This window comes from Nansenia antarctica (assembly GCF_963989245.1).
Source record: "Nansenia antarctica genome assembly, chromosome: 5".
Lineage (NCBI taxonomy): Eukaryota > Metazoa > Chordata > Actinopteri > Argentiniformes > Microstomatidae > Nansenia > Nansenia antarctica.
This window is the reverse complement of record NC_137690.1, coordinates 18,885,885-18,912,012: the sequence shown is the minus strand read 5'-3', so window position 1 is coordinate 18,912,012 and position 26,128 is coordinate 18,885,885. Positions and strand designations below refer to the sequence as shown.

The 26,128-nt window shown below is 47.7% G+C and overlaps 1 protein-coding gene across 1 annotated transcript in view; it reads right to left on the bottom strand.

Moving 5' to 3' along the window:
• Positions 1-6,744: 6,744 nt before the first annotated feature.
• The window catches only part of rimbp2b (RIMS binding protein 2b), a gene marked incomplete at its 3' end in the record, with an annotated part of 44,542 nt that continues 25,158 nt past the window's right edge, over positions 6,745-26,128 (bottom strand). Inside the window, exons 13-26 of the mRNA XM_080532459.1 lie at positions 25,008-25,667; positions 24,752-24,901; positions 24,304-24,462; positions 21,762-22,544; positions 20,378-20,492; positions 19,672-19,797; positions 18,055-18,242; positions 17,644-17,812; positions 17,264-17,326; positions 16,726-16,829; positions 9,009-9,035; positions 8,454-8,525; positions 7,658-7,792; positions 6,745-6,771 (exon numbers count right to left, since the gene is read on the bottom strand). Coding sequence (XP_080388585.1) covers positions 6,745-6,771; positions 7,658-7,792; positions 8,454-8,525; positions 9,009-9,035; positions 16,726-16,829; positions 17,264-17,326; positions 17,644-17,812; positions 18,055-18,242; positions 19,672-19,797; positions 20,378-20,492; positions 21,762-22,544; positions 24,304-24,462; positions 24,752-24,901; positions 25,008-25,667 — 2,778 coding nt within the window. The remainder of the gene's footprint in view (positions 6,772-7,657; positions 7,793-8,453; positions 8,526-9,008; positions 9,036-16,725; positions 16,830-17,263; positions 17,327-17,643; positions 17,813-18,054; positions 18,243-19,671; positions 19,798-20,377; positions 20,493-21,761; positions 22,545-24,303; positions 24,463-24,751; positions 24,902-25,007; positions 25,668-26,128) is intronic.

The window sequence follows — 26,128 nt, the reverse complement described above, 5'->3', positions numbered from 1 at the left end:
AGGTGATAGATAAATGTTCTACTTTTCCTCTATTAGGTCTGTGATACAGGTAAGCATTCCGGTTCCAGGTAAGTAGTAGGTAAGTATTCTACAATCCTCTTTATTTCATATCCGATATACAGGAAAATATTAACTGTAACTTCTCACTCTTATAAACTAAAACTTCCTCTGGTTTTCAGGAAAAAACTACTGGTGACCAACACCATCCACAACTGAGGGTCTCCGGTGGGTACCAACATGGTACCAACAAGATGGAGGTAGGTACAGAGGTCACAAAATTCGGATCCATAGAGAAGATGGGGGCCGGGGGCCTGGATATTTTGAATGAGGAAGATCCCGCCAATAATAAAAGTGCTAAAAAAAAGTGCTGGTAACAACTCAAGTATTGAGGGGGGTTTCAATCCATAACGCCTCCACCTCATAAATGATCCTAAAACATCACACATACACATACAATATACAATATAAATAAATAAATAAGGGCGTTCTCCCTCTTTCAGTCTCCCTCCCGTTCAAGTTCCCCACTTCTCCTCTCATCATTTTAATGATCCAATTCGTTCAGCCCCCCAGGATCGACAGTACCTAATTTTCTAATCCATTGTCTCTCTCTGGCGAGCCTTTGTGCTCTGGACCACCTCGTACCCGACTCCAATCCCGCAATGAGCAAGTTGGTGCTCCCATGTCTCCTAAAGTGCGTGTACAGTACAGTCTGTTTGAGGAATGCTTCCTGAGCAACGACTCCAGGCGGATGTGGCAGGGGGTTCAGCACATGACAAACTTCAGAGCCAACAGGCTCACAGCCGCAGAGGACGACCCCCTGCTGGCGGAAAAGCTGAACTCCTTCTACGCCCGGTTCGACGAGGGGCGTACGGAGGTAACCACAACACAAACACCACTCTCTCCAGCTCTCAGCAGCCTCACCCTCACAGAGCATGAAGTGAGACGCGTGCTGAAGGCGGTGGACCCCAGGAAAGCCTCGGGGCCGGATGGCGTCCTGCGACGGGTGCTGAGGGACTGCGCCGACCAGCTGGCCGGGGTTTTCACCAACATCTTCAACCAGTCCCTGTCCCAGGCCACCATCCCAGTGCTTCGAGAAACTAGTCCGGGCCCACATACTCACACGCCTCCCGCCCAACCTGGATCCATACCAGTTCGCCTACAGAGCCCACAGGTCCACAGAGGACGCCATCGCGACGACTCTCCACGCCACTCTATCCCACCTGGAGAGGGGAAACAGCTACGCGAGACTGCTCTTTGTGGACTTCAGCTCTGCCTTCAACACCATCCTTCCAGACAGGCTAGTGACCAAACTACTAGACCTGGGACTATCACACTCTATATGTGCATGGATCAAGGACTTCCTGACCGACCGCCCCCAGAGGGTGCGGGTGGGCTCCCACACCTCCACAGCCCTCAGACTCAGCACTGGGTCCCCCCAGGGCTGCGTGCTAAGCCCCATCCTCTACAACCTCTACACCTACGACTTCACCCCCGTCCACCCCAGAAACTCCATCGTAAAGTTTGCAGACGACACCACCGTGGTGGGCTGCATCTCGGGGGGGGACGAGGCGGCGTACAGGGATGAGGTAGAGCAACTGAGCAAGCTGTGCAAGGTTAACAACCTGCTGCTGAACAAGTCAAAGACCCAGGAAATCATCGTGGACTTCAGGAGGAAAAAGTCCGAGATCCAGCCCCTGCTCATCGACGGAGAGAGCGTGGAGAGAGTCTCAGCCCTCCGATTCCTGGGGGTGCACATACAGGATGACCTGTCCTGGAAGAACAACACAACAGCCACCATCAAGAAGGCACAACAGCGGCTCTACTTCCTGAGAGTCCTATACTATTCGGAAGCGGGGAACATAGAACCCTTTTTCGGAAGCGGGGAAGCGGGGAACATAGAACCCGGGGAACATAGGTACGCTCCCCTTGCTTTCCTGGTAGGACAGAGCATCCACAGAGAGCCCAACATGAACCTGGATTACTTCCTCTACTACCTGTGAGAGGGGAGCAGCTACCTGAAGAGCACTTTGGAGTGAACTTGTTTTCCTTTTGTTTGTTATGCAAATTTGAACTGCTATTCTATTTTATTTTATACTATTGTTCTTTGGAAATGATTTATTACAGATGGTCAAACTTTGATCAAGTTGCATGATACTGTTTGAAAAGTTTGTTACTGCAGCTGTCATTTTGGCTGTCTCCCTGTTTTCATTATCATGATGAAGGTTAGGGTTTGTGTTGTGTTTTGAAACAAATAAATTAACTGAATTACCAGTGTCATTGCATTCTTAAATACAGTACGTATCAAGCAAATATAGAGAATTGAGTGTCCTGTGGGCCATTGAGATTTGAGAGAACAGCGACCAGCGATGTACCTAAGTAGTCCACTTGTAGGATACCTGAATGGCATAGGGAGAAAGACCCGCAACACAACAAGCATTAGAAAATATCAAATTTATTTTGTTAAAAAAATTTGCACATGCACACCCACACAATATTTCGTAACCATCAATATAGGCTGATATTTCTTTTCATAAAGCTAGCACACAATTGCAGACTTTTAAAACATTATGGTTTTGAAGACACCATGGGGAAAGCTTGCACTGTTTGATTATAAATTTTAATGTACAAAAAAGGCAGTCTGAAAATCAAGTATAAACATTTAAAAACAATTTACAAATGGACAAAGTACAAAAAGAGCAACAGTCACTCAAACAATATGTATAGAAGCAATGACTGAAAACCTATGGTTCATGACTGGAACATTTTTACATTTACTGTCATTTTTAAATGCCTGTTACTGTAGGCTGAGAATTGTACAGAAAGTTATACAGAATGCTTTTTATACATTCTTTTTTGGCAGTCTCAGTTCAAATCTCATGTAAGTAGTTCAGAAAAAGCAGTTTCTGTTAAAGGTGGATGGAAAGATGGAATGGTGAACAAAATGATGTAGGAGATGATGGTGGGAAAAAAAGTTTCATTTCACATACTGTACAAACTCTGGACCAGAGACATAGTTGGACATCTGCACAATCCTTGAGGATAGTATATTGATAAATACATTGGCTTTCAATTCATCATACATTCACTACTCTATGTGCTAGTTGGGTGTTGATACAAATACAGTACTTTTGCCCAGTGCCACTAAAAACACAGCCTGGCATACAGAAATAGCTCAGTTTCATACATGAAATAGAAGGATAAGAAGCTCTTTTGGCTTCTGTTAACCTATCTTGTCAAATTTGTTGGACTTCTAGGGGTCATTATGGAGGTAGACTTGTGTCTCGTTGAATCACAACTACTACGAAGAACAAAACTTGACAGGCCTTATCACCTAAGGCTATTCAATCAAACCTGGCAGTCTAGATTCTGGAACAAGTTGAAAACAACATTCTTATGCTACAAGAATGCAAGTTTGGAATCATGTACTCAACAAAACAAAATTAATACTATGAAACTAAGAGACTATCTACCGCATACTAATTCACTCGCACATGCTTTGTCGTTGCACATGAATGTTGACTTGCACTTGACCCCTAAACCCAGATTTGATTGATTGAATATTCATCTTCAGTTGCATTTCCTTCATGTTAATTGTCACTTACAATGGGTTTATAATGCAGAGTGAACTGTAGGGTACGTTGCAAGTATAACATGAAAAACTAAATAAAGTGCCTTAAGTTCTTTTCATTAGTCATTTGTGCAACAACAGGAGCTCATAAGATATAGATATATGGATGAATTTGGACCTTGATTTCATTTTTCATAGACAGTGTTCCTTATACACTCCTGTGGCAAATAATAACAAAGCAAAACCTTTTTTCTCCATCTGGGCAGTTGGCATTCGGTTTCTCTTTTAACCTAGCTCTGAGAAAAACTGGTACACCTTTACATTTACCTCCATTATGTTTTCAAATGTTTCAAATAAGATGTCAATGCACAGTTCCTCTGAAAGACAGGGCAGACACAAGTAACTATTAGCAGGTACAAGTAAAATACTAGCTGCACATCACTAGTCTGGACCAACATCATTTGCAAATACATTTCCGTTTGTGAAGTAATGCAATGACATGAAAGCAGACACGACACAAAACACTCCATTGACTGGACAAAATACATACCATTGTGCATTCATAAGGCAAATACATGGAGGTTGGTTTCAACTAGGCATTTCATGATCATTCCAACTACTTCAAAATAAATAGATAAAAAGATACTGAATGATGAAACCCTGTCCCATCTATACATGTGCTTGTCCATAGAGGAATTATTACTTACAGTACAAACGTATAGGGGCCAAATGAAGCGTCTATACATTTGACCTCTGCACAGATCCTGCCATCAGGAGACAGGTGACAGGACTATGTACCTGGCCAGTATACTATGTTCACACACTGTAGATGATAACTGCTGACTAATCTGTCTGAATATAAAAGGCCAAGCATGTGCTTTCAACGGTCTGGTGGGAATGATGTCTGGATGTGCTTTAAGTAAAACATGCCAACCTCCCAAACAGTTCAAATGACCTCAGCTACTTGTGAGCTCAACTTAAAGACTGGCCCTAATAAATCGGTCATAAGTCATTTGAATGGATACCACACTATGAAGTATGACTACGGGTGGGCCACCAATGGTAGTATGATGACTGGACATACTGTACTGAGCCCTGTCATTTGATTTCAGTCCTTGTGTGACACTGATCTAAACATCACATACTCTGGGGGACATTGTGGCCTACAGTTCCATCAAACACAGACCTATTCAATATCATATTCCAGATTATATGACAACTGCCTTTTTAATCCAAGTTTTTACCACTACATTTATTCTTCTCCACTGGACTGAAATTACAGTAAAGGAAGAGGTTGAATTTTAGAATGATGTGGTTGTAAATATATCAGGAGATTATATAAAGGCTTTTCAATAGTTTCTTCAGCAGTCCCTTTTTCTTTTTGGACGACATGTCGCGGGGGCCCCTGATGGGACTGCCGGGCCCCACGGTAGCAGGGCCAGAGCCGGGGATGTGTTGGCGCACAGTGGGGGAGGCAGCTCTTCTGGGCGGACCCGATTTTTCCAATGGAACCTAATGGGAGACCCGTAAGGGACAGTTCAGGGGGTTAAAAAGCCAGCCCTTTCGTACCCCAGTCACTATTCCCCTCCACTCAGTCCTTTCTGTCTCAGCAGGGCCACCATACCTTTGAATTCATCAGTCTATCTCCCTCATAGTGCAGCCCAGTGCAACTTCTCAAAGCTTGGATGTTGTCTTGTTAGTGTACCTCCCTCCCCCACTGCCATGTAGAAACAGTCTTTGATCAAGCTGCCTTAAATGATAAAGGCTACACCAGAAAATATAGGCATGATTAAGGTCCACACTACTAGTCTCTTTATCAGTAACACATGTTCTGCTTAGACTGCATATCTCTCTCAAAGATGGCTATCAATGGCAAAGGCAATACCTTTCACACGAAAACAAGATGTACAATACTGTATTACATTATGGGACAAAATATGACAGCAAACTTTCCTTTAAATATAGAGGCATTCCTTTACAACTGGGTTTACATAGAAACATCTAATATCTAAATATTCCTTCATTGTAATCATGAGCTAAAAGGCTTCCTTTCAATTGCACTTAGGAAAGATGTGTCGTCAAGATCCCATTAACATGAGACTGTAGTCTCTAGCTGTGTATAGCAATATATAGACATGTCTGAGTCCAAATCAATAAGGGTAAGATTCTGCACATCGTCTGTTCATAGTTTTATGATATGTAGAGAGGAGATAGGTTTCAAATTTACCAGTTTTGAAGCAATTTAGCACTTTTCATCAAGGTAACTTCATCAAGGTTGTTGGGACCAATTCAACCTGCTTTAAAAAAGTTTTATTTACAAATCTGGTCGCAAGCACTTAGAGATTTAAACAAACTAAATAAAAAATGAGATTCTCAATTTCTCATGTTAATTAAAATGAAGTTTGAAAATCTAATTGATGCCACTTTCTATGAGGAAAAAATGTTAGTAGCTCTTTTGCCATTTCGCATCATTCCTTATGTGATAGAGAAAAAGTGCACCCCACATACAACTTAATAAAGGTATTATGTAGTGTGCAGGAACTGACCACCATCTGTCTGAAATAATATGACTAAGGTAATGCCACTGAAGTTAGTATCTTATTGATTGGAAGCCTCAAAAAGACGAATTTGCCTCTGGCGATTACCTTTGACCTGGATCTTGCCGGATTAGATTAAGTGTGGCGGGGTGCACTACTTCAAGAGAGGGAAGGTTCTGTCTACAAGAATGTTAGCTATTTAGTTTGATTTAATGTTATTACTACAGGGAAGCAACCTAGGCGTGCAACAATGGCCTTTTAGCTTACCATGAGTTACAGCAGGAGACTTATCGTGAGACGGACATTGTAATGTACAACACCCAGAGAAACAACTGAAGATACCACGCGTCTTGTCTAATGCATTGGCTAGGGTCATCATCCTTAAGTTAACACAATAACCTAAAAACTCACATAAAATGTATGCAAATACACTGGGCCAAATTAGTCTCAGAATCTTACTCTAATCTGCAGTATTCCAACACTAACACAAAGTTAGAGGATTAAGAAGCAAAAGAAAGGTCATGGAAAGTGTGTATGTTGCATACCAGAAACTAAGGGTACCCATGTCATCTGCATTAGACGAGGGGAGCGTAACCTTGGTATCCTCAGTTGCTCACTTACGTGACGGAAACAGAGCCTTTAAGGTGTGAAATGAACACTCTTCTTCTGTATTGCCAAGCGGGTGAGGAAAAGAAATAAAAAAAAATGCAGTGATGGCATTTCAATAATCTGCACTATGAAAATGACAAATCATAAAACAAGGAAAGAAATTTCTGATGAAACCTGTTGATATCCAAACATTAACTTGCAATTATTTGTTAAACACAGAATTGTCACATTAATTTACAGCTAGTAATGTTATTACTTAGAAATTATACTCTGATAGCAACATAAGCTTTTTTGACGTCTTGCGTGCTATTTTACAAGTAAGCAATATACAAAAACAAGGCTTTCAGGAGCAAATACAAAATGTATATTGTACTAGATTTCTTTTTTGATATAAAAATGTTCAAGGAGAATTCATGCATCTTAAAGATAGAACATGCGGTGCTACAGTCTACATATTTCATTTTCCAGAACATCAAAACGATCTTCTATTAGAAACTATTTTAGATCAAACACAGGTTATATTCATAAAGCATTTATTACAATGCTAAATATGCATGTGCAAAAAAACATTGCTTGTTGACTGCTATTTGTCAAGACATTATAAGACACGTTAAAAGTCAGTGGTGTTTCTACTTCCTGTCTATTCTCTTTGAGAATGCTTTATGAATACAGTATCCAAATATTTTACAATGCTTTTGTTTCACAGCAGTCAACATCATAAAAATAAAAATACCTCTGTCAAGTATCAATGGAGTTGTCTTAAATATATTTCTGAGACTTCAACGATGTTTACAGCATAATGCTCCAAAGTGTGAACTCCCATTGTAATTTCAGCAATGAAACACACACAAGCACAGACGGGAAACTGAAGGAGTAAGGAGATAGAGGGAACTGAAAAGAGCAAATGGATGACAGAGGGCTAGTACTGCGAAAGAGCATGTACCCTTTTGGTCTTTATCCGCGCTGGAGCATCCTGGGGGTATCGAGATGGAGTGTCCGTGAGAAAAACCTCAACATCATCAGGCACTTCTTCAAGAAAGTTGGAGGGAACAAGACCCTTGTGTCCATTGAGCTCGCCCTGAGGGATCACAGAAAGACAGGGAGACTCATCCTTGCCCAATAAACCCATCTGATGTTGGACTCAGTAACGCATTTAGGACAGGGTCTGGTGAAAAGATCCTCAAGTAGGGCAACTTTCCAGATTAGAAAAGTGCAGCTTCTAAGCTTTCAAATGATGTGTCATACATACATTGAAATAGTTGAAGAAGAAATGAATTTATTTATTTGAATGTTGGTACACCTCAAACGAAATACCGGAGAAACAGCTAGCAGCTAAAAAGGAACATCACTATGAACTAACTGCATGTTTTAGCACATCACAACATGCTGCTAAAAACACATAACTACACATAATTAGATCACACAGTCCTTGCTTTTGAACACGTCTTAAAACATAAGTTTGTTTACAAGCCATTTATCACTTACCCAGTAGCCTACGGCAGACGATACAGTGAATCCGATTCACAATTTATTATAAACCTATAATCTGTAATCCTAAAACTGTTGTTTGTTATATTGAGTCGTAAAATAATAAGTATTTAGTGATCCTAAAAATGTCGTTTGTTATATCAACTTCAACTTTCGTAATATGGAGAAGAAAAAAAAACACATAAAAAAGAAATCACATTTACAAGTTTCTTGACATCATCAAGTGTAAATAGGACAGATCACATACTTACATAATAAAACCCATCTTCATCGATTTCACCAAAAACGGTTATGACGTCACCCGCACAGAATGTCAATTCAGCCTGTTGGAAAGAAAGAGGTTAGAGTTACTCTATGTTTACCCTTCTTCTCCGCATCACACAAGCTATAATGTGTTCTGTACAAGACCCAAAACGTACATTCTTAGACTGTAGGGTTTCATTAGTGTGAAATGCTGTGCTTCCTACTCCAACCAATGATATGCATTGTACATGTGTTAACGCAGTTTTGGCAGGCTGTCGCAAATACTGTAATGCATCAAATGTTGGATCCTTGAAGACAGGATTGCAACACTACGGGCATCATATTCCTACAGGGCTCTCTAAAACACACCGACCAAATGCAATGCACTGTAAGGAGACCGAACCCGAGGAAAGATGCCAGCTCAGGCAATGCGTGAGGGGTTGTGTTCATGTACACTAGAGAAGGGAGACACCATCTGAACCCCACCTCCACTACACACTCCAACCACAGGGAGAGAAATAAAAAAAAAACAGAGAATGTACAGGTACGCTCCTCTCACTCACCTCCTCATTCAGCCTGTCTCCCCCATACTGTGTCTGACGCAGTGCCAATAGAAAGGTGAGAGTGAGTGAAAGCAGGGGGGGGGGGGGGGGGGCAAAGGGCCATAGGTACAGCAGGAGAATAATACGTATAGTGACCAGCTAATGACATGTTATTGTAAAGACGGGGAGTCAATCTGTCTGGTATATTGGGCAAAATATTATCCTCAAGCTATTCTATTTCAAGAAGCAGGCAAGTCTACAAGTACTGGAGCAGAGCAGGACTAGGCTTCCATCTAACTCAATAACCGCAGTGACGCTCTCCAACAGTGTCGGTCCTCCTGAGGTATCATACAGAGAGTGTTGTGTAGCATAGATTTTCATGCATGAGCTGTCACATCACATCATCTTCTCCTGTTCATAATGTCTGCCACGTTCAGTCATGTTATGTTCAGTATTGGTAGGTGTTGATTCACATGCATCCACATATACACACAGAACACAAAGCAACCCCAACAGCCAGGGGCAAAGCCGGAGAACAGAGAGGAGAGAACCTGGAAGGAGGCAGCTGGTCAAATGGCCAAAGGCAAACGAGGTTGCAGTCTGGCAGAAGCTGGACAAGGACCTCAGTTTCATCCTAGATCATTCACTGCGTGGCCAGGTGGACACCAAGTTGAACTGCATTGGAGACATCTTGTATGATGAATGCAGAGGCAGATTTGGAGTGATGGCTAAAAAGCGGAGATCAGGCCCAATGCAGAAGGGGAGAAGGGAGAGAGAGATTGAGCAGTTGGTGAAGAGGCGGCGTCAACTCCGAAAGCAGTGGAGGAAGGCAAGTAGAGAGGAGAAGGAGGGCCTGAAGCCACTGTGGGAGGAGGTGAAGGTAAACCTTGCCAGCCTGCGAAGGGCGGAGCGCATTCGCAAACGCAGAAGGCGGAAGGAGAAAGAGAGGAGTAACTTCTTCAAAAATCCCTTCAAGCATGCGAGACAGCTGCTAGAGGACAAGAGAAGCGGGAAGCTGGAGATTACTAGACCGGAGCTAGAGAATCACATCAGGGAGCAATACAGTGACCCAGCAAAGTCAACTCCGCTGGGATCCCCTGGATATGTTCCCCGCCCAGCTCCCCCAGCTTTCCTGTTTAATGCTGCTCTCCCCAAACTCAGTGAAGTAGCAGACGTGGTCCGGAAGGCAAGAGCATCCTCAGCCCCAGGCCCCAACGGGATACCATACAAGCTGTACAAGAACTGCCCAGGAGTCCTGAGACACCTGTGGAACCTGTTGAGAGTGGCTTGGAAGAACCAAGTCATCCCTTCAGAGTGGCAAAGAGCTGTCACAGTTTTCATCCCGAAGGAGCAGAACTCCACTACCATCAGCCAGTTTAGGAGTATCGCTCTCCTCAATGTTGAAGGGAAGATCTTCTTTTCCATCTTGGCTAAGAGGTTGACCAGCTACCTCACAAGTAACGAGTACATCGACACCAGCTGCCAGAAGGCGGGTGTGCCAGGCTTCCCAGGGTGTGTGGAACACTCTGCAGTAATATGGGAGCAGATCCAAAGGGCGAAAAGAGAGAGAGGTGACCTGCATGTCGTGTGGCTGGACCTCGCCAACGCATACGGGTCTGTCCCCCACCAACTCATCGAGTTTGCCTTGGACTTCTTTTACATCCCAGTCTGCATTAAAGCCCTGGTAGCCAAGTACTTTGAAGACCTCCAGATGTGCTGCACCCATCAGGACTTCACAACAGGCTGGCAACAGTTGGAAGTAGGCATTGCCATGGGATGCTCAATCTCCCCCATCCTGTTTGTTGCAGCCTTCGAGATCATCCTCATAGGGGCCAGGAAGATGGTCGGAGGAGTGAAACTGCCCTCAGGTGAAAGGCTACCAGCGGTGAGAGGCTATATGGACGACATCACCACCATTCTCCAGACAGCAGCGTGTACAACAAGACTGCTGAAGAGAATAGACGAGCTTGTGAGCTGGGCGAGGATGAAGATCAAACCCCCCAAATCACGCAGTGTGTCTATCAGGAAAGGAGTCAGAAGCGACAACACCATCTTTGTCGCAGGTGGTGAGGACATCCCATTGCTGGCAAATCAACCCGTCCGCAGCCTGGGTCGAACCTACACAGCAGAGCTTTCTGACAGGCAGATGGGGGAGACGGTGAGGAAGCAGCTCGCAGATGGCCTGGCCAGGATCAACCAGAGCCAGCTCCCCGGAAAGTACAAAGTATGGTGTTACCAGTTCATACTGTACCAAAGGGTGATGTGGCCTCTGAAGATGAGCGAAATCCCCTCCTCAGTGGTAAGCAAGATGGACGGGCTGGCAAACTCGTTCATCAGGAAGTGGCTGGGACTGCCAAGATGCCTCTCAGACGTGGGCCTCTTTGGTAGGAACACGCTTCAACTGCCACTGCGATCCATCAGCTCTGGATACAAGCAGGAGAAGGCTCGGTTGGTGCTAGAGCTGAGGGAATCCACTGACCAGCTGGTGAGAGCAGCGGGCACCCAGATAAGAACTGGAAGGAAGTGGAAAGCCCAAGAGGAGGTTGATTTGGCAATCGGCCAGCTGAAGCACCGCGAGGTGGTCGGCAGAGTCCAGGAGGGTAGAGCAGGCCTTGGAAGGGGCGAGACTCCCTTGTTCTGGTCAAAGGCTTCCAAAGAAGATCGAAGAGCCATGGTGGTGGCAGAAGTGGCAAGAACTGAGCAGGAACGCCTTAACATAAAGGCGGTGTCCCAGGGCCAGCAAGGACGCTGGACGTCATGGGAAGGTCTCACAAACAGGCCCATGTCATGGTCTGACCTGTGGAAGATCCCCCAAGCTAGGCTCAGCTTCCTGATCAGAGCAACATATGACACCTTGCCTTGTCCCCGAAACCTCCACCAATGGTTTTCTGCCGAAGAGACCTGCCCCCTTTGCAACACCATCAATGCGAGCCTCCAGCACATCCTGACAGGCTGCAAGACAGCACTGTCCCAAGGCCGCTACACATGGCGACACGACCTGGTGCTGAAAAAGCTGGCAGAGGTGGCAGAGACATGCAGACAGGAGGCAAACAGCAGACCTTCCGCTCCAGACAGACATCCCATCCAGTTTGCAAGGGCTGGAGAGAGAGTCAAACCCTCCCGTCAGAGAGATACAGCAAGACTCCTCGCACCGGGTAGTGAGTGGACCATGAGGGTCGACCTGGGGAGACAGCTCCAGTTCCCCAGGGAGATCGTGGAAACATCGCTCCGACCAGACCTGGTCATGTGGTCAGAGGCTTGCAAGACAGTCCTTCTGGTCGAACTCACTGTCCCTTGGGAGGGTGGTTTGGAGGCAGCCAACGAGCGGAAGCGAGCCAAGTATGCAGATCTGGCGGCGGAGTGCAGGGAGGCTGGCTGGAAAGCCGTTATGTGCCCTGTGGAAGTGGGGTGTAGGGGCTTCGTAGGTTCCTCAGCTGCTCGCCTACTCCGTGACATAGGATGCACAGGAGCAAGGCATCGGAAAGTCATGAAAGAGCTGGCTGAGGAGGCGGAGAAAGGCAGCTTCTGGCTGTGGCTAAGAAGGAAGCATAAGGGTTGGGGGGCGAACAACACCTAGGGCATCAGCAGGGGGTGGCAGGGAGAGATCCCTGCCATCGCTCCGCCACCAGGAGATGTACTGGGGTTAAAGGAGCGAAACGTCAATGACTGGTGGTCCCCAGCTGATGACCCAGTTAGGCCCACATAGGTGTTCAGTGAGGTGTCACAGCACACCTGTTCTAAAGGCACTGTTGGAGGTGCGTCAGGCAGCAATGCCCAGCAGGAGTACCATCACCTGTATCATGATTTGTTTAACCTGGAAGCATCCAGTGACTACTGTGAAAGGGCAGTTGGCATCCAGGGAAGACTGGAAGACAGCCAGGAGAGACTGGATGACCGCAGGAAAGTCTGCACCGGGAGTGGACGGCTAGTTACCTCACCCACTTGTCCCATAAAGGGACACCCTAAAACTGACTACGAAGACAAATAAGAAAAAACAACCCGATGGCCCTCCGAGAGGCGGGATGGAAGAAGGGCCAATTCAAACGGATTTCTCGGTAACGACTGGAACGGACATAGACAAAGATTCTTGGATTATGAGAAGATGCAGGTGTGGGTGGGAAAAGGTGACCACCTTCCGAGGTCTACGGATCCACCAGGGAAGGAAAAAGTGTGAAGAGGGAGGCCATCAGCAGCAACATTGCACTGCAACCGCAGGTCAGACAAGAGGAACCCAAAGCCAGGTGGCAAACCACAGTGCTGAGGGATCCAACGCTGCTGAGGAAAGGCAGGCGGAGGACACAGGAGGGCCCTCGGTGGACACCAATGCCTCTGAGGGGGGCACCGCTGAAGACACACACAGAACACAAAGCAACCCCAACAGCCAGGGGCAAAGCCGGAGAACAGAGAGGAGAGAACCTGGAAGGAGGCAGCTGGTCAAATGGCCAAAGGCAAACGAGGTTGCAGTCTGGCAGAAGCTGGACAAGGACCTCAGTTTCATCCTAGATCATTCACTGCGTGGCCAGGTGGACACCAAGTTGAACTGCATTGGAGACATCTTGTATGATGAATGCAGAGGCAGATTTGGAGTGATGGCTAAAAAGCGGAGATCAGGCCCAATGCAGAAGGGGAGAAGGGAGAGAGAGATTGAGCAGTTGGTGAAGAGGCGGCGTCAACTCCGAAAGCAGTGGAGGAAGGCAAGTAGAGAGGAGAAGGAGGGCCTGAAGCCACTGTGGGAGGAGGTGAAGGTAAACCTTGCCAGCCTGCGAAGGGCGGAGCGCATTCGCAAACGCAGAAGGCGGAAGGAGAAAGAGAGGAGTAACTTCTTCAAAAATCCCTTCAAGCATGCGAGACAGCTGCTAGAGGACAAGAGAAGCGGGAAGCTGGAGATTACTAGACCGGAGCTAGAGAATCACATCAGGGAGCAATACAGTGACCCAGCAAAGTCAACTCCGCTGGGATCCCCTGGATATGTTCCCCGCCCAGCTCCCCCAGCTTTCCTGTTTAATGCTGCTCTCCCCAAACTCAGTGAAGTAGCAGACGTGGTCCGGAAGGCAAGAGCATCCTCAGCCCCAGGCCCCAACGGGATACCATACAAGCTGTACAAGAACTGCCCAGGAGTCCTGAGACACCTGTGGAACCTGTTGAGAGTGGCTTGGAAGAACCAAGTCATCCCTTCAGAGTGGCAAAGAGCTGTCACAGTTTTCATCCCGAAGGAGCAGAACTCCACTACCATCAGCCAGTTTAGGAGTATCGCTCTCCTCAATGTTGAAGGGAAGATCTTCTTTTCCATCTTGGCTAAGAGGTTGACCAGCTACCTCACAAGTAACGAGTACATCGACACCAGCTGCCAGAAGGCGGGTGTGCCAGGCTTCCCAGGGTGTGTGGAACACTCTGCAGTAATATGGGAGCAGATCCAAAGGGCGAAAAGAGAGAGAGGTGACCTGCATGTCGTGTGGCTGGACCTCGCCAACGCATACGGGTCTGTCCCCCACCAACTCATCGAGTTTGCCTTGGACTTCTTTTACATCCCAGTCTGCATTAAAGCCCTGGTAGCCAAGTACTTTGAAGACCTCCAGATGTGCTGCACCCATCAGGACTTCACAACAGGCTGGCAACAGTTGGAAGTAGGCATTGCCATGGGATGCTCAATCTCCCCCATCCTGTTTGTTGCAGCCTTCGAGATCATCCTCATAGGGGCCAGGAAGATGGTCGGAGGAGTGAAACTGCCCTCAGGTGAAAGGCTACCAGCGGTGAGAGGCTATATGGACGACATCACCACCATTCTCCAGACAGCAGCGTGTACAACAAGACTGCTGAAGAGAATAGACGAGCTTGTGAGCTGGGCGAGGATGAAGATCAAACCCCCCAAATCACGCAGTGTGTCTATCAGGAAAGGAGTCAGAAGCGACAACACCATCTTTGTCGCAGGTGGTGAGGACATCCCATTGCTGGCAAATCAACCCGTCCGCAGCCTGGGTCGAACCTACACAGCAGAGCTTTCTGACAGGCAGATGGGGGAGACGGTGAGGAAGCAGCTCGCAGATGGCCTGGCCAGGATCAACCAGAGCCAGCTCCCCGGAAAGTACAAAGTATGGTGTTACCAGTTCATACTGTACCAAAGGGTGATGTGGCCTCTGAAGATGAGCGAAATCCCCTCCTCAGTGGTAAGCAAGATGGACGGGCTGGCAAACTCGTTCATCAGGAAGTGGCTGGGACTGCCAAGATGCCTCTCAGACGTGGGCCTCTTTGGTAGGAACACGCTTCAACTGCCACTGCGATCCATCAGCTCTGGATACAAGCAGGAGAAGGCTCGGTTGGTGCTAGAGCTGAGGGAATCCACTGACCAGCTGGTGAGAGCAGCGGGCACCCAGATAAGAACTGGAAGGAAGTGGAAAGCCCAAGAGGAGGTTGATTTGGCAATCGGCCAGCTGAAGCACCGCGAGGTGGTCGGCAGAGTCCAGGAGGGTAGAGCAGGCCTTGGAAGGGGCGAGACTCCCTTGTTCTGGTCAAAGGCTTCCAAAGAAGATCGAAGAGCCATGGTGGTGGCAGAAGTGGCAAGAACTGAGCAGGAACGCCTTAACATAAAGGCGGTGTCCCAGGGCCAGCAAGGACGCTGGACGTCATGGGAAGGTCTCACAAACAGGCCCATGTCATGGTCTGACCTGTGGAAGATCCCCCAAGCTAGGCTCAGCTTCCTGATCAGAGCAACATATGACACCTTGCCTTGTCCCCGAAACCTCCACCAATGGTTTTCTGCCGAAGAGACCTGCCCCCTTTGCAACACCATCAATGCGAGCCTCCAGCACATCCTGACAGGCTGCAAGACAGCACTGTCCCAAGGCCGCTACACATGGCGACACGACCTGGTGCTGAAAAAGCTGGCAGAGGTGGCAGAGACATGCAGACAGGAGGCAAACAGCAGACCTTCCGCTCCAGACAGACATCCCATCCAGTTTGCAAGGGCTGGAGAGAGAGTCAAACCCTCCCGTCAGAGAGATACAGCAAGACTCCTCGCACCGGGTAGTGAGTGGACCATGAGGGTCGACCTGGGGAGACAGCTCCAGTTCCCCAGGGAGATCGTGGAAACATCGCTCCGACCAGACCTGGTCATGTGGTCAGAGGCTTGCAAGACAGTCCTTCTGGTCGAACTCACTGTCCCTTGGGAGGGTGGTTTGGAGGCAGCCAACGAGCGGAAGCGAGCCAAGTATGCAGATCTGGCGGCGGAGTGCAGGGAGGCTGGCTGGAAAGCCGTTATGTGCCCTGTGGAAGTGGGGTGTAGGGGCTTCGTAGGTTCCTCAGCTGCTCGCCTACTCCGTGACATAGGATGCACAGGAGCAAGGCATCGGAAAGTCATGAAAGAGCTGGCTGAGGAGGCGGAGAAAGGCAGCTTCTGGCTGTGGCTAAGAAGGAAGCATAAGGGTTGGGGGGCGAACAACACCTAGGGCATCAGCAGGGGGTGGCAGGGAGAGATCCCTGCCATCGCTCCGCCACCAGGAGATGTACTGGGGTTAAAGGAGCGAAACGTCAATGACTGGTGGTCCCCAGCTGATGACCCAGTTAGGCCCACATAGGTGTTCAGTGAGGTGTCACAGCACACCTGTTCTAAAGGCACTGTTGGAGGTGCGTCAGGCAGCAATGCCCAGCAGGAGTACCATCACCTGTATCATGATTTGTTTTCATCATATCTGGAAAAAGGAGAGTAAAGGAAGGATGAAAGGTGAGAGAGAGAGAGCAGTACCTCCACATCCACGTTAGGGGAGCTCTCCCTAGGATCGTAGTCATAGAGGGCCACCATCCTGCGCGTGGACACTGGGTGCTGACGCCCACTCCTCCTGTTCCTCTCTAGAGAGAGAGAGAGAGAGAGAGAGAGAGAGAGAGAGAGAGAGAGAGAGAGAGAGAGAGAGAGAGAGAGAGAGAGAGAGAGAGAGAGGGAGACTGTGAGAAAGAGAGTGAGAGAGAAAGATACTGACTTTGAAAGAAAAGGTGTGTAGAGTATGTGTAGTTGTGAACAGGGTTGTTCACTTTTATCCAAAAATTCAGTAGGTACATGTCGTACACAGTTTGGCTGATGATCTGGCATGAATATCCAACTACTTCCAAAGGATGAATGGATGATTGTATTCCAAAGATGACATATCAATGGTTAAACAGTGAAACTAGCCATTACTCCCAATTGCTGATACTCATGTCAGGACTAAAGAGAGGTTCATCAGGAGAAGCAAAGCGTGAAGATGATGAAGGAAAAAGGCAAAAGTGCATCTTTAGAGAACACAGACCTCGCTTGGATTTCCTGGACCTGCGGTTTATTGAGCGACCATCTTTGAAGCGGTCGCAGTTCACTTCAGAGGAAAGCAGAGAGAAAGGAAAAAGAAAGAGAGAAGAGTGTAGAGACAGAGAAATGAGAGTACCATCGGCAATAGAGTAGAGATAGCAAGCCAGAGAGGAGGAGGAGGAGGAGGAGGAGGAGGAGAAGGAGAAGGAGAAGAAGAAGAAGAAGAAGAAGAAGAAGAAGAAGAAGAATAACAACAACAACAACAACAACAACTACAACTACAACAACTACAACTACAACTACAAATCAGCGGCAAGTAGAGATAGAAAGTTGTAGGGGAAAAGAGAGAGTGAAAATAAAATGAAAGAACAGGTGGTGCTGTACCTAATTTCTCGACAGGTGTGTTAAGAGGGAGGAAGCCCTGTTTGAGCAGCTGGTCCATCATCTCGTCATCCTCCGTCTGGATCTCTGACACCATGTTACAGGGGATGAGCCCCGGCCGCTCACGGATCTCTGCCCTGTAGAAGCCATCCGTGTCCTTATCCCCATAGACCTGAGGAACACACAGGCACAGTCACAGGAGAGAGAGCGACATACAGACAGACAGAGGGAGAGAGAGAGAGAAAGAGAAAGAGAGAGACATGATTCTCGTTGGTTTATATAGTTATAGCAGCTTCAGAGTGTATGCGCACCAGAGTGACCACTGGGCCAGTGAGACTTCAATGCTGCCTCATGACTACAATGCTGTGAGTTATCCAACTGTAGTGCTGTGTGGCTCAGACAGCAGCCTCCCACCTTGATGATCTGGCCCTCTTTGAAAGGCAGCTCTTCGTCAGCCGCGTCCGGGTTTGGGGACATGGAGAGGGGGTCATAGTCAAACAGAGCCACAAATATACGCGCCAGGTCCTCCGGCTCCGACTCCTCGTAGTACTCCGGGGAGCGGCGCTCTCGCCCGTTCCTGTGGCCGCGCCCACCGTACCCATCTGAAACACAGGAGAGGGCACTGCTGCTACTCCCAGCCCTGACAGCCTCCAGCACAGACTGTGAAGGGCAGAGGGACCAGAAGATGTCACTTTGTAAGAGCTGACAGGGGAGAGGGCGAGGAAACACATGTGTGAGAAAAAGAGCCTTGGAGGTTTTAAAATGCCACTCTAAGTAAATGAAAACTGTCAATCTCCCTCTATCAGAGACTGGAACATTTGGAGTCGGGGGTAAGCAAGAGACTGCTTTTACAAAGCTCTTCCGTGCTAACTGATTGACAGTAGCATAGAGTGGCTCTTTTTTCCACACATCTAGACTCTGAATGCTGGCACGATACTCACAGTTGCACACCGACACATTTAGACAGAGGTAGGAAAGACATTTCAAGCAAAGCCATGGGATGCAAGGGGAACTAAATGATCATGCAAATTGAAAGAATGGGGGAGGGGTATATTGTTCATTGCTGTTTTACTGTACAGAACCTGTTTTATCTGACAGAGCCTAATAGGCATGCATCTGTTCTGCTCTTCTAAATCAGAAGGTATGCTTTTATATCAATACAGGAGGGGTCAGAATCATGCTTCGTTCATATTTCGAATACAATCGATTGGGAAAAACAATCCTGAAAGAAATGAGAACACCAAAACATTCCTAAAAGAAATGATACCATCAAATGCCGTAGCAGATTCCTGAATCTGGGCATATCAGGGACAGTGAGGGGAAAGGAATGATATCGATAAAACCATGCATTTCATGGTTGAACCAAATGTTTCTATAGTAGAATACAGGAGGCACTCTGGTATTTATTTGTTGTTGTCATAGTACTATGATGAGGTTCTGTTTATTCGATAACATCCAAAACAACCATGGATGAGTACAGAGGTATATACACTTGAAATCAATCCCATTTAACATAGATATATTATATAATAAACATTTTCTTTTGATGACGTTTTATGGTAAAATTCGAACATTGGAGTGCAATGGAGTGACACCAACAAGGCAAGAGTGCACTTACTCATCCAACGCTTTCCCTTCCCACTGCACTGTAAACAACCAGTCATGCAAAATCAACAGAGTAGGAGGAGGGACGCTATTGGCCCTGGGAGCAGGAGGAGGAGTAGGAAGGGTGAAAGGGGGGTGGGGGAGATGGGTGGGAGAGGGTGAGTTCAAAGGAGGGTCTGGGATTGAGGCTACATACAGGGAGGGGACACTCATTCTCCAGCTACAGAAAATATTGCCATCTTGTCTTCCCCGTCAGCTTAGTCTAAAGTCACACTCAAAAGGTGCCCTGAATGGAGCAGAAAGACCACCCTCTGATAATGTATATCAAATCAGTTTTCCACACACTACTGTATGTGTATATACGTCTATCTTTTCTGTCATTTTATCAAGGGTTATTTTCTTCTAGAGAGAAGCTGTACCACATACCATATTGTTGCTCGGAGGCCATAGACCGCCATATCCTGCGTGGAGCTACACTGCCATAGTAAACATCCTCCTTCACAGGTGAGGGGTTCCCCTCACTCCCCTCACTGTTACTGTCCATGGTGATCTCTACAGAAGACACCAATCACAGGGTTATTGTCCGGGCTTGCCCCCACACTCTACCCAATGCCCCCACCCCACCCTGCCCCCGCCTGGACATGCTGGATGGGAAAGGATCAGGGGACTGGGGGGTGGGGGGGTGGTGGTGGTGGTGGTGGGGGTGGGGGGAAGGGGGGTTGGTTAGGACGCAACAGATTTAACTCTGGAGTTATTCAATGTAAAACAGCAATGCTTACACTATTTGAGACAGGTAAAAGCACCTCAGCCCTCTAGATATTAATGTTACCCTATAGACAGTATCCATAAGCATACACCTCTGAGACACCTCTGTTATAAGCACCTGGTAGTTTACCCCCCCCCCCCCCGCCGCAAATGCACATTTAGCGAGCCAAGTCAGAGACACATTGAGGTATGAGGATGGGTAGAACTACAGGTGTAGGAGCTTCTATGGTTGTTTAAGGTCATGTGTCTATGGGGAAGATGTTCAGCTCAGCTCACATGGGTAGAGAAACACATAGTACAGATATATACAACAGCAGTGTCCCTGAGGGAAGGGACCAGGCCCCCCTCACATGGCGACCACACTAACCAATGGAAGGAACCATCATGGGCCGTCGCTGTGGGGGTGTACCTCCGTGGACCGGCCTCCTCCCTGAATGGTCCAGCCGATCAGAGCGTCCATGTGATGGCGAGTTCCCTATAATCTTTAGAGTGAGAAAAAACACATGCCAGGTTAAAACCAACTACCTCTCTCTCACAGAACAAACCACCGATTAAAAAAGAAAAGAAAAAAGGACCGCAAAAAACCATAAGAGCAAATGATGTCACCTCCATTTGTCCTTATAAGGAGGCAAAAACAAAAAGAGTAAGAAACCCATAAAATAAGGAGAAGAAAACCAATAAACCATCAACAGAACCAAACAAAAAGCAACCCCAACACGACAACATTAACCAGTTATTTTTTTGGGCAGAATCAAGATGTTTAGCTAAAGACCATTTGTTTTTTTTTGTTCTGCGCATGTCAGCTCCTTGATGGGAAAGGTAAGCGAGTGAGTGAGTCAATCAGAATGGAGAGAGGCAGGGTTAGCTGAACACAACCATAATGGCTTCAGCCTGGGGCCTCAATGAGTGCAAGAGACTGAAAAAACATAAGCACTTGTCATACGGGGAGATGAGGCGGAAAGAAAATGGGAGGAAGAGGGCTACAAGCTGACCACTGCTTTGTATGGGAGGAGGAGTTTGATTCCTCTGAAAAGATACAAGGGAGGACCATGAGAGAGAGGGCAGCTACTTGTCTGCCAGCACATTGCCAAGCACTAACAGGATGCACATGGGGTTAAGGGCTGAAACTCTGGGTTGGTTTGGGTAGGTCAGAAAGAGTGGGCTAGGCGATGGGTTAGCTACCCACCACTAGGAAAGGCTTGATCTATCATTAGAGTCAAGACCTTTTTTTCAGCAATGAGACACAACATGCTGGAGTGTTCCCCCTGGAAGGCAAAGCAATCAGGGTTTAGTCATTGGTAGGATAAGAGGGGCATGACACTTGTCCGAGCAAACCTATTGGCTGGCAGTGAGAGGGGGAGGGCCGAGCAGGAGAGGGAAACAGCGCAGCCCCCATGCACAACATAGAGACACTAGAATGGTTGAGCTGCCATTTCTGTTTGAAAATAATTGTTCTCCTCCGAGACATCAGAAACAAAAACTCTGCAATGGCCTTTAGGTAACCAAAAAAAGCTTCACTTAAAAATATCGCTGGATGTTCTAAGAACGAGCAAACTAATACACATGAAAAACTACAAATAAGAACCACCATGGACATGTAATAACTTGAACCAGAACACTGCACAAAACAATAAGAAATCAATGTAAAGAGGGGGGAGATCCAAAGAGAAAAAAAACACCAAGGAAAAAAAGAATGGTTTTACTGCTTGCTGATGGAATGTACAGCAGACATGTGTCTGAGTCCCACACACCAGCGGCTGCTCCAACTCCCTGCTCAGCCTGGCCACAGAGTGGGCCCTAGTGTCCCTGTGATAGGCTCTGTCCAGCTGGGTCAGCCTGCCCTCGCTCAGGGCTCCCTCCCTGGGGAAGTGTCGGGGTCCTGGGTCCCGGCCTGGCGCGTAGTGCACCTCCCTGCTCCTCAGGTCCCCCATGTGCACCGTCTTGGCTGCAGTTACAGGCACGTTACAGAAGTCTTCCTCCATGCTGCACTGGCGGGTCAGGGTCCTCTTACGGCCGGCGGCCAGGGCCCGGCGTTCTACCGGCCCCTCGCAGTGGATGATGCGTACGTGGCCCCGCATGGGGCTGCCGTGGGGGTACCCCCTGTAGCCCAGGGAGCCCTCCTCCTCGCTTCCACAGTCCAGGCCGCTGTCGGGGCTCTTGGTGGTCTGGCGGCTGGGCCGGCCCAGGCTGCGCTCCTCCAGGGCATAGCCGTAGCGGCTGTCAGGGAAGCGGGGGGAGGAGCGCTGACGCTGCAGCCGGCGGGGGTTCTTGCCGGGGGGGGAGAGGCGGTTGTGCTGGTGTGGGTCCTGCTGGTAGAGGTGAGGGCTCCTGCGCTGGGCGCGGGGTGTTCCGGGCCTGCCTCCCTCGTCGAAGCATAGGCGTTGGCCCATACCGTCCACTCCGTCAGGGTCCTCCTCGGCCACCTCAGGGATGCTGTGCAGACGTTTACTACGCAGGGACTTCTGCCTGACCACCTCTCTCTGCAGGTCCCAGCAGTCCCTCTCCTCCGCCACGTCCTGACGCCTATAATACGCCTTTGGCCAGGACGGAGCAGTCAGCAGCACGCAGGTTGGATTTTTTTTTTTTTTTTTTTTTACAATGAAGGGGGTTTGATTTAGATTTGGGGGTTTGGTTTAGTTTTTGAAGGTGTTAGAACAGGCAGGAAACAACACAGTGAATAAAAAAGAAAACGGGGAAAAAAAGACAAAATAAAGACAGAATTAGTTTATTCGAGGCAATGGCCAGATGTAAAGCATGCAGTCTCATTCCGTTGGGGGGGGGAATGACATGCTCTGAACGGGAATCTGCTGGGAGGAGAACATAGGGGATGATGGCTGACGGATGAGAGGGCTGAAACAGGGGAGGAACATACAACACACCACACATAGACAAACATCCACCTATATCCAATAGAACCTGTGCTGATGAAATGCGAACACACAAATAAGAATAAGGCAGAAAAGCACCTGAATAAGTGAAATAATGTGGGGAAACGTATACCGTATACTGGTCTACGATCTAGCAGTCTGTTCTAACAACTTCCGATTTAACAGATTGGATGCTTTTCTCGGTTCAACTCAATTAACGTACATTTTCCTTCCATAATGTCTATCTTACATACTGTAGCTCTGCTTCACTGGGCTCCCTCCTCCAAGTCTGCGACTGGACCCTGGCTGTGTGCTACTGCACATAGACCTAACTGTAAATACACATACAGCTCTACCAATTTGCTCTTTTTACTGTTATAATTCCAGAACAAAGGCCTAATCAAAAACAGACATGAGTACATACAGTACATGAGGACATGGCAGTGGTATAGTGACATACTGTACAGTACTGATTGACAACATAATGACTATGGGAAACATAGGCAGATGCAGTGTCAGTATATTGATACAGTGTATATAAGATATCAATACACCCATAAAGACAGTTTGAAAACCACAGTTTAGAGTACAGTATGTACTGTACAGTAGGCATGTACAGTGTACAGAGTTTAAGTGTTCTATACATCGATGATCGTTTGTGAACGCTAATTTATATTATGAACATAATTAACAATCACTAAAAAGTCTATTCATGTCAAATGAATGTTAGCAGTTTCCCAAGTAACCTGGAGGTCTTCTGCTTCTGATTTGTGAACAGTAGAAACTATTTGGTAACACTCACGCTAAATATGGCTACACCTATACATGTGCCTCTTTAACATACTCAATGAAGACATGTCCACATACTGACAACAGTAATCATCTACACCGAGAAAACAATAAGGTAGAACATGAGACAGACATAACCGAAAGTGAATTATTCCATTTAAGTAAACTCACTTAAATGAGATTCCCATATGCACTCAATATGCCATGACCCTTCTAGCTGATGATACAGTACATATTGGCCATCATTACATTCTTGAACAGCATCTTTTCAATATAACAAGCACATCAGGTCATCACTCTTCAACTGTGTATTCAAATGTGGATCATCGTGTGGCAAACAAAATAAACAACATTTCATGTTTGTATCAATATACACAGCCCATTGATGTCACATATGTGAGCTAACACATTGTGTTCAACTCTTTCCAAACATGCTGCGTGCGTGTAGCCATTGGGATGGATTAGCTAAGCCTAGGATGGGTTAGCTAAGCTAAGCCAGGCAAAGCCACAGGGTGCCTGCGTGTGGAGTCTGAGAGAAAAGGCAGGGGCCGTTGTAGATGGTACCCCCCCCCCCCCTCCCTCCTCCCTCCTCCTTCCTCCCCTGACCACCAGTAGGAGTGAGGTATGTCTGCTGTACCTTCAGAGTGTTGTGAGAGTTGATGCTACGCCGTCGGCCCTCCTCCAGCTGCATCTCAGAGTACAGGTCCTCCTCGTCCTCCTCCATGATGTCAGACAGGTCGGAGCCCCGGCTGCTCTCTGTCTGGTACTCCTCACTGTGGCTGTGGATGTAATGGTGCTGGAGGACAGAGAGAGAGAGAGAGAGAGAGAGAGAGAGAGAGAGAGAGAAACGAGAGGGAACACTTTCATCAACACAGAGCCAAAGGTTCCAGTCTCATCTGAGGACTACAGCACCCATACCGCATCTCTCTCTAACCCTCTACTTGGTCACATCCGATTCACACTGGTTGTTGCGATCTGTCTCCCACCATGTACTAATAGTCACCGGTGGAATGAGAGAGAGAGAGAGAGAGAGGGAGACAGTCTTGTTAGTCTGGACGGCTGGACAGTGTGTGTGTTAGTGGTACCTGTCTGCCCAGCTCTGAGCCCCTCAGGAACTCGTCCACTGACGCTCCTCTCCTCCTGGCGTGGGGGGAGTCATAGCCGTCCTCCTCCTCATCAGAGTTGACGGAGTGCAGGGCGTTCCCCCGGTCTCTGAACACATTCCTCTTCTCCATCTGATACATGAGAGAATCGAAACACACAGACGGTTTAGTACGGACACCGTACTAAAGCTTAAAGTGTGTGTTGAGGATAGTGAGTCCACCATACACACATACTCACCCGGTTGCTCTCAGCAAACACCCTCTGAGCAGCTTCCCTGGCCATGGCCTTGGCGATGGTGTTTGGGATGGGGGCTCCCTGAGGCTGTGGCAGGATCCTCTGAGGAGAGGGCGAACGACGCCCCTGGAAGTGGGGCGGCTCCAGGGTGTGTCCACGCATGGGAGGGTGAGGCGAGGAGCAGCGGACACGCTCCCAGGGCTGGCCAGGCCGCAGGCCCGCCTCATGCTCTTTGGTTTCTGGCTCTCTGGCACTTACTAGGGGTTTGGGCTTGGACGACATGGGATGGGTCTGGTGATGGGGTTGAGGGGGAGGGTGGCAGGGCGGCTGGGAGTGGGGCTGTCCATGGGGCAGAGTATGGGGCTGGGGCTGAGGCAGGGGCTGGACATGGGGTTGTGGGTGGGATGGGGGGTACGACTGTGGGTAGGGCGGATGGGTTTGTGTGTGTGCAGGATGAGGCTGGGGGTGGGGCATGGGATGGGGGTGGTGGCAGGAGGGATGGGGGGGTCCCAGGAGACTGTGTGGAATGGTGGCCACGGGGGAGTCCTGAGACTCTCCTTGTGCTGATAACGTCCTTACAATGACCTCCCTGGCCTCCAGACACTGGATCCTGTTCAGCTCCACTGTCACATAGTCTGCCGTAGGGTACATCACCTCCGCTATCTAGAGACGGTTACAGAGGAATGAGCACAAAATAGCATCTCTTCACTGACTGTACATTCATTCATATCGTTACATCAGGAAAGTAGAAAGGACCTCAAGTAGCATAATATCATGATCTTATGTTTTTTTTCTCCACACATTCATGTTATGTTTCCCTGTTTTTCGTTGAACATAGCGACATTATTTGCTGAATTTCTGTGTCGTGGTTGAACGTATGTACGCAAACAACAAACATAACAGATTGCATTTCATGTTTATTGTATCTACACTTTGGGAAAAATGGAGCCTGGTAATGCTCTGATTGCAATTCTCTGCATTATGTAATCCCTGCAGAAACCACAGAACTGAACATGACTCTAACATCACAGTTCTCCAGCAGAGGGCGATAGAGCCTTACCTACTCAGTGTACAGGGCTGAAGGTTACAGTGCCCACTCTTGACAGAATTCAACATGAGACGCT